At 34.3% G+C, this 19,444-nt stretch overlaps 1 protein-coding gene across 1 annotated transcript; it reads left to right on the top strand.

Annotated features, from left to right (window-relative positions):
• Nucleotides 1–647: 647 nt before the first annotated feature.
• Nucleotides 648–18,862, top strand: LOC149419637 (zinc finger C4H2 domain-containing protein). The gene is made up of 5 exons (XM_089637188.1): nucleotides 648–793; nucleotides 1,168–1,339; nucleotides 10,112–10,290; nucleotides 11,982–12,212; nucleotides 17,777–18,862. The coding sequence occupies exons 1-5, from the start codon at nucleotides 735–737 to the stop codon at nucleotides 17,901–17,903; spliced, it is 768 nt and encodes a 255-aa protein (XP_089493314.1). The 5' UTR covers nucleotides 648–734; the 3' UTR covers nucleotides 17,904–18,862.
• The last annotated feature ends 582 nt before the right edge of the window (nucleotides 18,863–19,444 follow it).

Genomic DNA, 19,444 nt, shown 5'->3' with positions numbered 1-19,444 from the left:
TAGTATAGGCATAGGTATATAAAACATACACGTATTCGAATGCAAGATTGCGTCAAAATTTCAAAGCAATCGTTGGAGAACTTTCGGAGATTTAAAATTTTGAACAAACGAACATTGACATTTTATTTATTTAGATATAAATAGAAAGATTATAATTGTATCATTTTTACACCACCGTTTTTGGTAAAACTACCTCAACGGCCCTGTACAATTTATTATGAGTTATATATAATAGCTATAATATTACATTATATGTTGATAGTTTTCTTCTTACATATCATAAATATTCAGAGCTAATAATAAAGTATAATGTTAGTAATTATTTCTAAATAACACTAAATTGGTTGAGAACAAAATCAATCCAAGTTATGAACAGTGAAGGATAAAGATTAATATAATTTCTTTACAATAGTAAAAAATATCATTCACTAGATACACACTGTCCGAAAAAAATGCTGTAGCAAAAAATTACAAGTAAATAATAAAATTGAATAATTTTTGGGAAAATTCAGCTTTTGTTTGGCCATAAACACGTCTATTGTTGGAGAGTAGGAACTGTATCCCAGAAAAAATAGGATAGATATAATAATGGCGTTATGAATATTTAACTGATCAGCCTTTTATCGATTTCACCACAACAAGAATAAAGAAAGATTGATGAGATTTTTTAACATCGTTCTCGACTTGAAATTTCGTCACCAATGTTTTGAGTTTGTTATAAAATTAACAATAATATGACAGCAGTGAATGAACGAGAAATATATCACAAATTGGAAGCAATGAAAGATATACGGTGAGTTTGTCGACTGTTATTACATGCTAATTTATCGTTTATTCTGGATTTATGAAGGAGCATCATGGCCGGGTAAATATTTGTCAGGATATTTTGTCGCCCGGAGTGTTTTGGGCGCACCTGTGGACCCGATCGATAATTTTCTTATCACAATAGTGTAGTTTCTGATTGTTTTACGTCTTAATTGACAAAATATCATCGAAAGTTCTAACATTTGTTTAGCGAGATAGGGTATCATAAGATAAAATCGCTTTTGAAACAAGGTTTTATTTTGTGCAAAAACGTTTTGTAAAAATGTACCTATTGGAATCGTTCGATTGTTGTAATAAATTGAGCGTTATTTGTCCGTATTTATCATAAATGTTTGTTTGCAGGAATAAAACTATCGCCCTGGAGCGTTTGAAAAGAAATATTCTAAATGAAGTCAGATCAGGAGACCAGGAAGGCAGATGCCTGGCTCAATACAGAAGAGAAATGGAACTATTGCAACAGGAAAAAATGAGCCATGTGGAGGAACTGAGACAAATCCACGCTGACATAAATGCGGTAGGTGTTGGCTGCCATTATTTCATTTATTTACAACAATTCCTGGTCAGCCATTTAGTTATTATTGGTCGCTTAGCCTGGTAAAAAACAATTCTGTGGCGTATGGCTAATTGTGGTATGATGGTGAAGAAGTAGGGAGACGAAGGATGGAAATGATATTAGATTAGTTATAGATAAATATGTTAGGGTGTTTAATTAAAATAATGGCTTAAATGCCTGCTGTTTGTTTAATTTTTTTTACGGGTGTGTTAAATTGGGATGCCCTGGCTATTTTTACAATATGTCCTAAAAATAAATTTTGTGTTTTGAAAACCATACATATCTTATAATTTTGATATTTCTTAGTTCCTGTATGACAGTCATCAAACCAATACATTTGCGCACAACAAACTGATATATTTTATGAGAATACAGCAAACATATTTTGTAATACCATTTTTATTCAAGATAAATAAGTATTTAGTTTTAACCACTTTTTTATTGTTTTGGAAACCAACATGTTTCGTAAACGATACTTTCTTTATCAGGGTATACTTAATATTAATATTAGTACTAAGTATACCATGATGAAGAAACCATTACTTATGAAACATGTTGGTTTCCTAAACAGTAAAAAAGTGGTTAAAACTAAGTGATTATTTATTTTGAATTGTTAGTTATTAACATCTATCTATCTGAGGCGTATATATTGTAAAACCATGTATGATCTTGTCAGAAATGTGGAGATCCGCAAAGATTGCAAGGCTGATGTGAGCGTAATGAGTAAGATTAAGAAAGGGACGGTTAGATGGTTTGGGCATGTAGAACGAATGAGCGAAGAAAGGAGGTAAGGAGAATATATGACACAAATGTGAATGGTAGCAGAAATCAGGGAAGGCCGAGGAAGACATGGCACGATCAAGTGAATCAGATAGTTGAGTCGGGCCATGTCAAGAGTCAGAATAATAGAAGAGTATGTATGAGACGATGTATGAATGTGAATGAGACAAAAAGTGTGCGCCGAGAACGAGTTGTTTGGCGGTCCGTCCTCTCTGCCCATCCCTGCGATTGATGATTAGTTAGTTAGTTAAATGTTTGTTTGTTCAAAATCTCCGAAAGTTCTTATCCGATTGCTTTGAAATTTTGAGACAACATTGCATTCGAATATTGCTTGTGTTTTTATATACCTATATTATGTAGATTTCACCTGTGCCATGTAAAAACATGTTTTGTTTCTAAACAGCGCCATCTGTCGGATGTAAAAGCTACGCGTGGCGGGGTACAGCCAGTACATACATTATAAAACCAATGCACTTTAAATATTATTAAAATTTGATCAACCTATACTCGGTGACATTTGGCAAGGAAGTCTCTTTCAGATGTGTATCATATGCATCAATACACACATTGGCGGCTAGCTCTAAGGAGCGTTGGAGCATCGCACTCCCAAAATTTCAGTCAATCTAAAAATAATTATTATAAACTGTCATATATAAATGTATCATCGCAAATAACTAAACTAATTGATAGAAATTAAAGCAAATAACAGTAAAAAGAGTAATACTATATTGTTACTCTATGAATAATTTTAGAATTAAGTTAAGTTCTTTGTATCACGTGGTGCGAGTGAATTCCATATCGCTCATCGAGAAACGTCACCCGGGAACACTCATTATCTATACGCGCAGAGCGTGGATGCTGACCATAGTATTGAAATTTCTCCGAAACGTGAACGGCCCTCGCCGATGCCTCTTTATCTCTATGGCGAGATGGCGCCACTTTAGTTTCCAGCTCACATAGTGATCACTCCAGCAGGTCGGTATAAGCTTCAAAATTGGAATTTGCTAGTGCCCTTCACCGCTGAAGGTTTACCTGACCTGACGTAGGAATAGACTGACAATATTTTTAGCACACCACCAATTTTTGTGTGTACAAACGTGTATGTTGTTTGGGATAACTCTGTGCGACCTGAATGAGACAGAAAGTCATCAATTGTCTGCAATTTTTGTTTTTGAATAAATACTCCTATGATTAACTATAAACTAGGATTCCGCTCTCATCTATATAAATATCTATTAATAAAGTTAATAGTCCATCCAGCTGGACGGTGTTTATTCCAGACTCTAAGTAAACAAGTGAATATAAACACTCAACTCCCATTGTTAGTTAATCCTATTTATAAGTTGCCAGGAAGTGTATGTCATCACTAGGTACAAGCTTTCCCATGGATCAAAATATCTATTTAAATCTAGATTTAACAATCTTTTCAACAAAAGTTGCTTCTAATAGTTTTTGAATAATTAGGACAGAGGAGTTGCAATCCATTTTACTTTTAACCATTCAACCGTGCTGTCATCTGTCATAAAAACCGACCGTTAGAAACAGGCTGGTGAAAAGATAACGCCGGCTTGTCATGGATAATTTAATATTTAAACAAACAGCGTAGCTAGCCTCGTGAAACAAAAAGCAAATGTTAGTCCGTAATTGGCGCAAGCGATTCTGACCTTTTGCTTTATACAAATTCTTTATACATAAGGGTTAAAATCGCATTTAAAAAAAAAAAAACGCCGGATTTCAAAAAAGCCCGCCGGCGGTCGAGCCACAGTTGACTGGTAATACACAATACACTGCGGAAATGACTGTATGAGAAAGTTACATTCAAGCGAGTGCACTCTTAGCCTTTAGCTTTTAATTATAAAATTTGGATAATGTGTACAGTGCCGTTTTTGTGAAAAATCACCTTAACCCATCGGCATACTAATTTTTATTTATGACATATGTTCATATTTGAGAAGGATTATTACTGTGTAGTATTGCACCCCATATTTCCCCAAATTAAACACTCTTTATGCTTTTATATAGATTATAAATTTATGGTGAACTATTTAAGTATGTGGAAAAAGTTTTAGTCGCCCTAAATGGGTGGACAATATGCCGATGCAAAAAAGTGCAGCCCTTGGCGGCAGGTATGCCGACGTGTTAAATGAAAAATACTGTCTACAATCATTAGATGATAATAATAATCGAGTTTAGGCTTCCTAAGACAAATTTATCAGCAACACAAAACAATATTTAATATAAAGGTTTCAAAATGTTTAATAAACTCCCTTTAAATGTTAAGGAAGAGAAAGTCTTGCAGCTTTTCGTGGATTATGTCTCAATGTTGTGAAGTCTAAATACCAGTACATAGGTAATAGAATATTTTAAGGCCAAGTATAATAGGTACCCTGTTCAGAACGAAACTACAACAATGCCCCCCAGCGGAGGAACTAGGTTTTACTAGCCATTTAACCACTCAGAACATTAGAACGTCAAAAGACGTAAATATGATAATAGCGGTCAAGACATTAGAACGTCTTTTCACGTAAACGCGCGAGATTTTACAAAAATCGATTTATTTCCATCACTAGTATACGGATTGCCATGATTTAAAAAACAGAGTATCGATAATGAATAACGCTACGCGTCTGTATTCAAGAATATCTATGGAATGTAGAGGTGCATTATCTAAGTCGATTGGATCTGTCATCTTGTTCGTTCATAATTTATTGCGTTTCTAAATAATTTATTAAAAATATTTTAGTTTGGACGGTTAATATTTTGAGGTGACTAATAGTTTTTAATTATATTTCTTCAATATATAAAGTGTTATTTCTTTATGATACTCAGAAAAAAGTACATTTTTCACAGCTTTGAAATAATGGTCAGCGATTTTTACATATTTTTGACGTTTTCAGAAAATGTATATTTAGAAACGCAAATATTTACGCATAACAAAACAATACGATAGTGAATTTCATAATCTTTCCAAAACATTTTTTAGAATGAGGCTACGTTTCCCAAAACGTGAGTTATGAAGCTTTTAACAAAACTCGTGAATAACACAAAAATTTTCACGTTTTGACAGTTCGCAAAGGAACACAAAGTAAATAAAAGTCTTTTTCTGAGAGGTTAAAGACAGTTCTGTACTAAAAAAGTTCTGTTGAAATTCGTAAGATGTCACTAATTATAACTGACTTATATTGTATGTCAATATTTAATTTTTTAAAACACTTTCCCACTGCAGAAGGCTCCGCGCTGACATAAAAAATACAATAGGTAGGTACCTAGGTAGGTACATCAATGCGCTCTGACCGTAATAAAAAAACGTGCTTGAAGACTATTCAAGACTTAAAAATGCATGTTTTGAAGGATAACAAAAAAACATGCTTTTTGTAAGCTTTTTTTAATAAGGATCATAGAAGAAAACAATTTTTTTATTTTTTATAGTGAATACCTCACAAGAGTCCCAACTGCTCCCGTCTGGAGCCAGTGAGACTATGGCATCCCCAATTGGGGGATGTTGTGAGGCTGAAGGTAAGTGGGGAAGGGAAAGAGGAAGGTGGGGAAGTACCTGGCTATTCAGATCTAGTCACTAAACACGGCTAAAGCCATTTGGAGCAACGTTTCAATTCTGAATGTTGGTCTTACACCAGGGCGATACTGGTGCCTAAGTAAATAATATGTAATGCTTTATTAAAAACAATGTCATGACACAAGTAAAAATAAATTACTACTAAATTGCTACTTATAAATTCACATATTTATAAGTAGCATGTGATAAAAAAAAATTAAAAATTATAAAAATATGGGATTCGAACCCGGGTCCTGCATAACGAGTGTCGAACGCTCTGCCTCTAGACCGCGAGGAGAGGTATCTCGCGCGACGAGAACCGCGTATATGACGTGTACTCCTCAATTGACTTGTCCCGCGCAATTTTAAATTTTGAAAAACTCACTTACGGCTGTGTTTTTTACTAAAAAAACTTGTCACGCACGTCTGCGAGGGTAATTAATCGCGTTATCGGCCTTGAGTCACTTGACGGTCATGAGTCGGTTTTACTCCGGTCCTCGAAAATGCATAACGCGCGTAAAGAAGTTTCACTTCAATATATAAAAATCGTATGTAAAGTACATTAAATTTGAAATAAAAATTATGAACGTATATACCTAGCATGTACCAAATAAGAATCAGCTAAGCACACCTCACAATAAATGTAATATTATTTTACTTATACAATAAAAAATTGTGAAGACGAATCATATCAACCTAACTCGATGAACATCTCTGATGCCTGTCCTCAAAATCAATGACAAAACATATTTACATAATATACACAAGTGTGTGTGCGCATGTCCACGTCGAAAACTAACACATGTATAAACACGTGCACAGCAAGACCGTTTGTCAATTTATAAAAAATGACTGGCAAACTTCTTCGTATATACAAGTAGGTATTATCTTCGTATATACAAGTAGGTATTATCTTCGTATATACAAGTAGGTATTATCTTCGCTGACTGATGACACGCAAGATGTTGTTGAAAATTCCAAGTGTCGTTCCGTGATTAACGCCATCTGTTGACATATTTAAAAATAAGCCTTCAGTTCTAATTTCTGCCGTAGTAGCTGAATTAATGTCGCCACTTTACGGCAACATAATTTATTATTTTAATAAACTCGAAACTCTTAAACAAATGGTAATTTAAAAATGTGAAAATAATTTTAAAAAGTGGACAAAAATAATAGAAATTATTCCTCGTTCCTTTTTTTAGAATAAATTTAACCAAAGTTTAGTAAACCGCATTTACAAAAACATTAAAGATAGTGCCTAGGAAATAATTATACCACAACCTTATTCTTTTTTTTTTTTTAATTTCTGAACGAAGTCTTGAAGAAAAACCTTCAAGGTATTTTTTGAGGATATTCAAAATTTAAAAATATTTTTTGAACAATACGAAAGGACGGCCATAAAAAGGTCATATTTCTGATTTAATTTTGATAAATGCTAAGTCTTTATAAATAATAAAAATATATAATTTTTTTTTTCCGGCTAAGAACATCATATTTACCGTATTGCGTAATAATATTTTCATTATTTCGAATTGATAAATTACTAGACACCGCCTTAATAGTAGTTTTAGAATAGATGTCCACTAGATATAAAATGTTAAATTTTACAACAAAATTTTTTTTTTTTTTTTTAGTAAAAAAAAAGATACACGAATTACATAATATAGCAATTACATAATATAATTAGTACAGTTATTAATTACATAATATTAGTATTTGATGTACCCCCATAAATAAGCAGGGCTTGTGTGTATGGGGGTGTTGTTATATTGGTTTATATTTGATATGATTCAGTTCAACTGTTCGGAATACTTTTTAAGGTGGCTTTTGAATTCGTTTATATTTGTATTCATGTTTCTAATTTTTTCTGGTAATGAGTTAAAAAATTTAACTCCGAGATATTCATGGTTGAACTGTCCTATTGTTTTTTTACAGTTAGGAGTAGGAAGTATGGACGTTTGTCTAAGATTTCTGTTATTTTTAAAGGGTGCAATTTTATTTTGAATATAGTTTTTATAAATTTGTAATGTTGCATGGTAGAAGTATAATGCACTTAATTTTCTGACCTTAAATTGTTTGAATAAAAGTTCGGACGAATATGAATAGGGTTTTTTTAATATGGTTTTTATTATTAGTTTTTGTGATATGTAAATTGTTTGAGTTTGATTTTTATATGTACCGCCCAAGCCTATAATGCCGTATTGTATAATTGATTGACAGAAAGCGAAGTATGTGGTTCTAAGTAATTTTTCGTTTAAAATATCTCTTAAACATAAATAAAATATACTTAAAAAAATAAAAAATGCTATTAACCCTGGATCAAAGTTGTAAATGTGGGTTTTATTTATTATGGTCGAATGTCTATATTAATTACAAAAAAGAGTGAAAAGCATTATTTGTTAATAAAAAATATCAAGTCTGGGAACGGCATACAAAAGGTAGTTAGACGTGTTTGATAGCTGTTTTCCATAAAATCATATTCCCTTAACAGTCTGATGTTTTAGTTGGTTAAGCCACTCTTCCGCTGAGCGCCTTGAATATGACTTCCTCGTCTTTATCTAATTATTTTCAAATAGATACAGAAAACAGCTTGTGGACTTTGAATGCAGAGAACGCCTGCACATTGCATGATTTACACTTGCAATTTTATCCTCCAACACCATTGATATACATTTATTAAGCGAAGGTAGAATAGTTATTTACAATGTTTATCAGCTATCAGCGTATCTTGACTGTTAAAAACCTTAAATGTATATTTTACCTCAGAACAGACTTTGTCTAGTGAGGTGGGTAAAGAAAACTATATAGGTAATAGAAAATCACAGTAAAATAAATGCCCGGGTTGCTGGCACTAAACTGAACTGATTGTAAAGATAGAAGAAACATCGCCAAACAAAAATCTCCACAAGAATAATTTCTTGTCATCCAAATAAATCTTTTTTTTGAAGCATATTTAGTTTTTTGTTTAAACTGAAAATGATTATGGATAAACTACATTCGCTCTCGCATGTTTATAAAGTGTTTAGATAATTTTAGTGGGGCTTGTTGCAAAAAGTGACAAATTTCAGAAACTTCTTCAGGACAAAGTGTGCTTCAATGACATTTCAAAGTTTATAGACACTTTTTCTAGAGATCTCAAAGTGGCCAGCAAAAGATACGGTAACGGTAATTTCTGTCCTTTCCATTTGTTACTAAACTGTCTCGCGTAGAGTCCGTAATCCGTAAATGTGTGCCAAAATGCCCCTCTGATTCAATTACACAACAAACACTAGTAAAAACTGATGAATATTTCATTACATACAATTGTTTCCAGAAGATTATAAGTGCCATTGGAGAAAGTGAGGTAGTAATCATAGCAGCACATAAGTATAAGATGGACAATCTTGTGGCAGTAGGTCGTCTCATACAGCGTTCCGTATTCGTCTTATGAATATATGAAGTATTTTAATTTCTTGGTTAGGTTTTATTTTATTTAGTTATTTCATGGATACTCGACGAGCCAGAAAGTGGAAAGAAGAATAAGTCGGCTAGAAGATACAGGAATAGACCAGAAGGGTCGGTAAGAATTAAGAAGATACCATCTAGAATCAGAAGGGATGTGAACATCGCTACACATTTATTTAGTTTGATTCCTGGATGGTACGAAAAGTCAGCTATCACGGAAAGCATTCATTAAGTTGTCAATGGTTATCTTTGTCATTGACTGTTTTATCTCCAACTTGCAGAAATACCTTGCCATAGGTCACGGAGAGCAATCTGGATATTGATATATTGTGCATCATTAAACTGCTTTCAAATGGTGAACGTTATTGCTGCTTGCAAAATAATGCATCTGTTTTATCTTCATTATTATTATGTTCTTATTTATAACTACTTCCACTTTTTTGTACACTCTTACTTACAAAACACTGGCTCAAGTCCCCGGCGTTTCCCCGACATTACACAGCGTTTTTCGAAATCTGATGTAGAGTATTAATTTTCCTCTTATTTTCAACATCAAGTGTGCAAAATTTCATCAAGAAATATCAAATTCTGCTTTGAGGGGTGTGTAAAAGAGGATCGGGGTATTTTTTTAAAAATCTCCTATAGATAGTAACCTTTCTCTTTTTTTTAAAGTTGATGAGTGCAAAATTTCATCAATCTCTGAATAAAACTGTAGATTTGTATAAAAATCAAAGCCAACACGCCCACCACATACACTTTTCTTAATATATATAGATTAATTATGTCATGTCTTTAAAAACGCTTCAAAATTAAAATTTTAACAGTTTGAACAAATGCAATAAACAGTCCAAATAATATGATGCAAATGTATTGTAGGTTCTTATTGTGTGAAGAAAGGCAGCAAGAACAAGCCGTGAGTGATTTAGATGTAATTTAAAGTAAGTGTTGTTGTTTAGATGGAAACAGTGATAAAGCAGACGGAGGACAGTGTGACTCGTAAGCTGTCGGCGGCTCAGCGCCTGCATGAGGACTGGCGGCCGCTGAAGGCGGAGGTGGACTCCCTGCGCCGCCGCTGCCTCGGCTTGCAGCGCCTGCCCGACCTGCATGAGGAGGAGGGCAGCCCCGTCACCCCCGAGTGAGTACCCTTGCTCCGCTATTCCACCCAGTCTCATACGTCTGTACGACATCGAGGAATGTTTCTGCATTCCTCCACCCAATTACCTATCCCTGTCTGATAGTGTGGAATACATACATTACCAGTCTATTAAGAAAACCGGTGCAGTGAACATGTCCTCTCAGTGCGTTTAATTCGAGTCTATTACGGAAGCTGGGCAGTGATAATTGTCTCTCAAGGCTATAATATCCATTGAAAAGACCAAGGGTAAGTCAGAATCCTTGTCCAATTCTAAGTGTTGAATTGATTACAGTCCACAAAAAAACCACAAACTGATTCGTGAAAAACCACAAAATATTGCGACTCCAATGTGAAAAAGTTAGCTCTGAGATAATGGCTGTTAAACATTTCATTTGTTTGTAGTACACGTTGAAAGTGAAATAAATTTATTTGTAATAAGATATTTCAATTAATAGACAACACGTTTTATGTATTTTAATCAATTTATTCATGAGTTTTGAGTACAATAAATGTAAAATAATTTATTTTTTTTATATTTTTTCATTTTATTAACAAAAATTTCCATCAAATTTATAATTCCAAATATGTTAAACATTTTAACAAAAACACAATTTGGAAATAATACTTTATCCCCGTAATAATGACAAATATACCAAGCGCCAGCACAAACCATCAGTTTCAATAAACCCCTCCAGCATTGTAGGGTCATATATGACCGGGCGTTCTTCCCTTTGGTCAATTGGTGTTTGACTTCCCAAAATTATAAGACAACAAAAATAATAAATTATGTTATATTATAATAAAACAAATAAAAAACTTTATTCCACTTAATTTTATTTTGACCGTAACCGGTTTCAGCTCGTCAAAGCCATCTTCAGACTGGTACACAAAATTCTTAGTCTACGGTTTATATACACAACATATGGGGGAGGGGGGGGGAGGGGTAGTTTATAGGGTTTTAAAGGGGTAGTTTATAGGGTTTTAAAGGGGTAGTTTATAGGGTTTTAAAGGGGTAGTTTATAGGGTTTTAAAGGGGTAGTTTATAGGGTTTTAAAGGGGTAGTTTATAGGGTTTTAAAGGGGTAGTTTATAGGGTTTTAAAGGGGTAGTTTATAGGGTTTTAAAGGGGTAGTTTATAGGGTTTTAAAGGGGTAGTTTATAGGGTTTTAAACCCTGTGTATTTGTGTATTTATTTACAATTTACTATATTAATATAATATGTATTTAGAGTGGCGGCCTTACAAATTGATATAGATAATATTGAATGGGCATTTTTCACAATATCAAATAAAGATTGGTCGCACATTTTTTTCAAATTACTTACCACGCCTAGATCCCTAGAGCCGCCTCTGTATATAGCGCATTTGAAATACACAGAAAACATTGCAGACTGAACAAATGTGATGAAAGTACTAATGGGTTAAATAATGGCCGATTTATCTTGAGCGCGCGCTGCCGGCCGTCACCTCAGGCCTTGTACTGCCATCTGTGGTTGAGATTTTAAAACGATTTTTGCTGTGAATTTAGATAAATATACGGTGTGTAATTTGAATAGATCTGCACAAAAATAGTGTATTTCGAAAATGCTGTTTTTCCACATATAAGGGCTCAATTGTGTTGTGTGAATTGCTATATTTTTTCAATCGGAGTTAGATTTCATCATACTTAAATATTTGTGTTTCATTTTGGCAGTAGGTTCCCGTCAGCCGCCAGCAGCTCCATGCTGGCCGCGCCCGCCCCCCTGCGCCCGCTGGCCGGCGCACCCCTGTTTGCCGCGGCGCCCTCGCTGCCCTCCGGCGCGCCCCCTGCCCCCAAGGCACCCCCGCAGCCCCCGCACCAGACACACCAGTCCCACCAGCAGCTTCCCCCGCCCCCGCCCGCCTTCAGGTCTGCCGCCGATGATTTTATCACTGTTTCGTTGAGGTGTGATATTTTTGGTTTTTATTTATTTTGTTATTTTTACTTTCATTATGTTTTTTTTTTAAATTTTGTTTTTAAACCATGTTTCATCAGGTATAATTTGAGATTTTCCCCAAATCAAATCACTAACATGTTTCATCACCTCAGACAATTTTATTTATTACATGCGTGTATACATACAGTAACAAGACGAATCTGACGCATTTTATTTAACCAGAGATTTCTGAGCGTATTTGAAGAATAAATAAGTAGATGTCATTTTGTTGTCTGGCGCAACCTTCCTGGGTTACAAATAACCTGATAATATTAGAAAATCTCCTACTACCATCACAGTATGCGGAAAAGGCTGCTTGTGTTATGATGTCCTGTTCGATGAAACATGAACCACATGATGCGTTAACTTGTAACTGAGGGGTTAGGCTCTCGACTAGTTCAAAGGTTGCGGGTTCAAATCCAGGAGTGCCCAAGAAAATTTTATTTGACGAATTTTTCTTACTCCACAATTTATTAAGTTGAAATAATATAAATTGTATTTGAGATACTCTCAGTATCGCCCTGGTGTAAGACCACCATTCAGATTAGAAACATTGCTTGAAATGACTTTAGCCGTGTTTGGTGACCAGATTTGAATAGCCAGGTACTCCCCCACCTTCCTCTTCCCTATCTCCTTCCCCTCCCCATTACCTTCAGCCTCACACATATACTCCGATTGGGGATGCTATAGTCTCACTGGCTCCAGACGTCTGGGAGCAGTTTGGTAACGGAACGGTACTCAGATTAAAAAAAAGCAGCTAAGGGAATAATTAACAGAAGAAATTTTGATGATTATTTAGAATATTCAATAAAATTTCTTTGTTTCGTTCACCGAATATAATTCTGTCCGTATTGAAAAGGAAGATTATTTTACAACCATTAATGATTATAACAAAGTTTATTTATTTTAAACTTCTTACTTTTATTGTTAATTTTTTATATATTTATTTTGTTTTATTTTTTTTGTTATCTGCATCGTAACCTCTTGTCTTCTTATAAAAATATATGTGATTAAATACATATGTAATTAATGCAGGTAATTATGCTTAAAAATTATTAGGTAAATCATTTAAAAGAGATTCCAACTTGTGTAGTGGTGTACTAAATCGTAGGATTACTATTCATACTATTCATACAAATTAATTACACTCAATTGGTCACCATGAAACAGGCAGCCGCCTAGTATGGTGATTCATTATATCTACTTTATGTAAATTTCATAATAATGTAACATGTATTAAATAAATAAAAAAATAAAAACTATGGTGTAAGAGGGGACTGCGGGTGCTACTAGTGGATCAAACTAGTTTGAACCACTAGTAGTTTGCCCAAGTGCATTAAAACGTACGCTTTTTAAAATGATTTGCCCGTATTATTTAATGATTTATGCTGAATCTACCATTTATATACTGAAAAAAATTAGGTCTGATGTTTGTAGACAGTCGTTAAAGTATTTAAATGGTAATCTAGATGCTTCTTTCAATAATTGGCCTCGATGCTAGATGACCTCTGATAGGAGAAGTCAATTAAGGATGATTAATTTAACTTGGCAACATTGATTAAACAAAACAACGATTCATCCTCAAATTGTAAATTGTAACTAGAATTTCATCAAAATATACTCTCAGTATCGCCCTGGTGTAAGATCACCATTGGCATTGCTTGAAATGGCTTTAGCCGTGTTTGGCGACCATGTATGAATAGCCAGGTACTTCCCCTCCCCACACTACCGTCAGCCTTACAACATACCCCAATTTGGGGATGCCTAGTCTCACTCTCTCCAGAGGGTTGGGAGCAGTTGGGACTCTTCTGCGGTATTCACATAAAAAATAAATCATTTACCAGTTACCAATATTTTTATGGGGGCCGGTACACTTGTAAGTGATTTATCTAAGTAACTTATGGCAAAATTACCAGTGTGATGTAAAACTATACTGTTACTTAAATTAATTTATAGCAACTTACAGATGTCGTAAGTGGCGTGAGTTTTTGACAGGTCTAATCGTGTCCGCATGAACTTGCAGCCTCCTCGTAGTTAGTAAATCAGTTTGATAGGTTGAGACGCTCTGCGGTAAGTTCACAATGGTAACTAGACGCAGCGATTCTAAAAAACGAAATGACGGGTTTTCTTTTTTTCAATTTTTTTTTCATATAAAAACCATTCATTCATACTTTAAAAAAGGATTAAGGATACGAAATTTTTCCAGAAAACAATATTTTAAAACGTAATATATCGTTAGACCATAACATAGACCGTCTGTTTCAATGCTTGCCAGAGTAAAAGTAATTGCTAAAGTTAAATTTCACCAAAATGCGTTTTTTAATCAATTTAACTGCCTGTTTTACGACACTTTTAACTTGAGCTTTTAATTATTTTACAAGCAATAATTATTAGCCTGAAACACTCATCCACATTGAAAAATCTCCTGATAAAAGATACATGACACCAACGGGACTCGAACCCTTGAGCTTGAACCGAACTTGAGCTTTTACTTTTACTCTGAAACCGAAATTACTTGCAATTTTGACAGTTCTGTTGGCGGAAAGGTAAGGCATTGCACGCTTCAACATTACTTAACGATTATTAATCATGATTTATATTACAGAATATGATGATAATGATGATGAATTCCTTATCCAATGTACGTTACAACGAAAATCGAACAAATTTTGACTTCCTATTTGGGATGATTCGGGATTTCTACTGCGATATTGTATATCGAAAGATCTCTTTTCACTCAGTAACGGTGGAAGAAGTAGAAAAAGGCGTAAATTAATAAATGGTTTTTCTAACCTATGAGCCATATTTTTACTATCATCTTGACTTTATTGTATTCCATTTCACAAAGCAATTAAAAGAATAGGTTCAGGCATGTTGTAGTTGAAATCAGCTTTGATGCAGTCCCAGACTTACTATCCATTGAATTAGAGTTCTTGTTGAATAGAGTGAATATCACTGAGCACTACCATCGGACTACCTAATCGGACAACCAGATGAACTTACGTAAATTATAAACGTAATTTCTTTTGAATAAAAATTGCTAGCCTTGTTCCCGTAATAATGAAATGTAATATGATCATAATGTTCAATAAAGTCATGTCAATAAGTAAACAAGTAGAACATATTTCTACTTGATATTTTCAGCCATATTTGAGGAAACTTTAGTACAATACAAAATGAAAAACCTCGGGATATTTTGACAGTAAAGTTGTTGTTTCTCACCATAGAGATCAAATCGTCGGTGTGGATAATAGTATTCGACTTTTTACAAAGTCGGCGCAACCATTATCCGCCATACTATTATGCGACCCATCGACAATGGGTTTAACATCAATTGCACCCTGCTGACGGTGCTTTCTAGTTCTGTAATGGTTCTTTTAAAGTTCTGTTATTATATCATTATTGACCAGTTGTTTTATTAAACTGAAATAATAACAACTTGAAAATTAACTTTGACATTTAATGAATTATTCAAACTCAGTAAAACAACCTGTCCTACACCTCTCAGAGGTTTTTAATAAGATAAATAAGATTTAGGACGGGTTGTTTCGGAGAATTTGAACAATTCATCAAATTTCAACATTCATTTTCGGGTTCTGTGAAAGTCCTATTCAAGTTTTGTTATTATATCATTATAGGCTAGTTGCTTGACAAAACTGAATTAAAAACAGAACTTGAAAATGAACGTTGAAATTTGATGAATTGTTCAAATTCTCCGAAACAACCCGTCCTTAGAGTATAATATAACATTTAAAAAAGACTATGCTCGGTGTGTGTCAAAGTTCATCACAAGTTGACGATCGGCACCATTTCGATTTCTGAACGGTCTTCATTAAATGCTGATTCTCAGGCTGTTTCAGCTTTTGATGAAATGGTGAAAATAACGGCCATGCTTTACGGGTGATCACAATTTAATTAAAAGCTAAAACGGGTCAAGTATCACTGTTTTGGGTACTTAAATGTCAAAAATTCAAAATGGCAAATTGATTTCCAACAAATTTTACGAAGCGATCATATTTTTTTTTTGTGCAAATTTTTTTATTTTCAAATTGTTTTTTTTTTCTACAGCTTATGATTTTGCAACAGCTAATCAATGTCGTAGTTATGATATATGTGAATAATTTCATATGGAACTTTTCTTTGTTGATATCAACATTTCATACCGTAGACGTGTATTCAAACTTCTATGGAATTTCCTTGCTCCATTTTTATTCCCATATAACTTATTCAGTTAGTGGGTGGCTACATTGACTAAAGTACAAATTTAATACTAATGTTGGACAATCTCCTTGGCCCTGCAGCCAAGATCTTCAGCTTCGGTGCAGAGGTCGCGGGCTTAAATCCCAGCATGCGCATAAAAATTTTATTAAACATATTGTACATTGTAATTTGAGATTTCCACGGCCAAAAGTATTATCGTGATTAATTTTCGGGTTATTATACTGTATTGTGCTTCCTCTTTTTTTAGCCCCGTTTAACCCCTCCGAAAATCGCCATGTAAGCACTTTAACTGTCTTTAACGAAATGACATTTTACGAAAACTTTTTGTTATTACCGCTTCACAATTAAAGCTCTATAAATGAAACATTTCTGAACGTAGCCGAATAGTAAAAACTGTTTTAGAAAAGTTACAAAATAAGCTTTCAAATTATTATATTACAAATAAATATTAGCATTTTTAAATATTAAAATTTAGAACGCAAACATTAAAAATAGGTTAAAAATGACTCACGTCATGTTTTTAGGTGAAAATGGTACTAAAATCACAGATTATGTAAACAAAAATATTTATTCTATTGTATATATGTGTAATAAACACTTTTATCACCTCATTTTTTTATCATTTCATATAAAAATATTTTATAAAAATTTAATATGTGAAGCGCGCGGCGCTACCGGCAGACATTTTGCGCGGGTAAAAATGTTGTGTCAATTATGCGACTGTCAGCAGATTCCTGTTTTGTATTTCCATAGACAACTTGGTAGTGATGTGTAGCTTGATCTATAATCGACCTTTTAGTTTTTGTTTGAGGGATGTAACTAAAATAATAACGGAGTAAGAACGATTTCTATGGAGAGACACGCGTTGACGTGTAAACACGCTTATTGTACTTGACTGCTATCGTTATTTTATCGTGTATATCTGCTTACGTTGCTGACCGGTTAATACACATGTAGAAATCTGCCCGATGACGGACACTGCGATGCTGTCCAAAATGTTGACTAAAGAAGAAGGAAGTGCAATATGGCGTAATAAAACAACAATTATTTATCATTAATTATTCTGTAAAATAATTTATGATACGTATATTTGTGGTAGATTCCAGAGTGAAGGGCAACAATTCATAATTGAAAATGTTTGAAATCTGAATAGCGAGGTAGTATGTACTTTCCATCCTTCTTCTTGCCCGTCTCCTTCCCCTCCCGACTTCCTTCAGCCCCACAACATGACACCATAGCCCACAGTCCCGCCGGCTCCAGGCAGCTGTGCAGTGTTATGTGACATAAAACTAATGATATTGTTATTCCTCAGACAACAGCCGCCCCCCATGAAGTCCTGCCTGTCGTGTCACCAGCAGATCCACCGCAACGCCCCCATCTGCCCGCTGTGCAAGGCCAAGAGTCGCTCCCGCAACCCCAAGAAGCCCAAGAAGAAATAGTTCCCCCGTACAACCGACACCACAAAGCACCTGCAACCGAGTACGCCAGCATCCCTGTCAAATACGCTGATTTTCAATTTACCCCTTCAATATTATACTTGATAGTATATATGGGTGTTTTGTACGACACAGTGGTTTTTCTGAGCAAGGGTACAGATTTGCATGCATTAAATAAAGAAGAACACAAGAAATGCCTTGTGGGCGTGTTTCGTGATCCAAATATTGGCCCAATCGAGGCTTAAATTTCCATTGCAAAACTGTGTTTATGAAATTCAAATGGGATGGAGATCTATAATAAGTAAGTGAGACAGAGCGCTGGGCCATTGGGCTAAATGGAGAATTTTTTTCCATTCAAATTTGTATGGAAGTCACTTCTAGTTTTCTCCTTTGTTCTATTTTTGCACAATATACTATTGCGGTATTGCTTGCATACAGCTTGTAATTTTAATGAAGACAAGAAATTTCTATTAAGTACAATGAATCATACAGTCCAACGAGAAAGTGTAGACATTCTGCTCCGAAAGCGAGGACTTCTGCCTATCAGAATGCGCCAATAAATAGAGCGACTCAACTGCTTAACGATTCTGCATTAGCCATCGACATTTTCAATGTCACCTACAGACAATTCAGTAACTATCTTTTAACACATGTCACAAAATAGTAAAACTGACTCTGTAAACTTTTTAATTTGTAATCTTCTCCATGATATATTGGTGTATAACCGTTTTATGGAGAACATGAAAAAATAAATAAATAAAAATTTAATTTTTTTTTATTACTTCTATGGCAACACTGATTTAGAACAATTTATAGTAGATTCAAATATGAGGATATGATTGACTGTTGAATATGTCGTGAGTTTCAGGGCTGGGTTACCTTTTCATATGTTTTGCCCTGAATATGAGGATATGATTGACTGTTGAATATGTCGTGAGTTTCAGGGCTGGGTTACCTTTTCATATGTTTTGCCCTGAACGCACAAATGCGTATCAAGCCATGTCGAAAGGGTTAAAGTGTTTTTTTGTATGTTTTGTTTTGCTTAAATGTCTAACAAATGGTTTCTTTGATATGTAAGTTTCAAAAACACAAATCAAAAACTCATCTCCTTTTAGAAAGTACCACTAATTTCTAAAAAATATTCAATGGACCAAAGTTCTTTTTTGAAATGACATCATATTTTCTAAGTTAAACATCTCAGTGTTGCCATTTAAAAAAATTTGAACGGTCACAGCGCTCTCCATTTAATTCTACATTTTCTTGACGGACTGTACACATATGCGTCCATCTTGCCCCAAAAAGCCATTGTTCCAAGTAAACTTATAATATACTAGCTGTACCTGTCGCGCTATTGTTTCTCTATCTGTCTGTCCAGATAGAGAAACAATAGCGCGTTTTGCCTTTACGTTCAACAGATAGCGCTGTTTAAAAAAAAATTTACTGTTTTTACCTGTCACAGGTGACATATACAAAAACACACGCGTATTCGAATGTAACGTTGTGTCAAAATTTCAAAGCAATCAGTGAAGAACTTTTGGAGATTT

The sequence above is a fragment of the Hesperophylax consimilis genome, chromosome 11, assembly GCF_061612785.1.
Source record: "Hesperophylax consimilis isolate HC1 chromosome 11, BYU_Hcon_1.0, whole genome shotgun sequence".
NCBI classification, from domain to species: Eukaryota; Metazoa; Arthropoda; class Insecta; order Trichoptera; family Limnephilidae; genus Hesperophylax; species Hesperophylax consimilis.
Note: the sequence above shows the minus strand (reverse complement) of the source record. Positions and strands in the feature narration are given on the sequence as shown.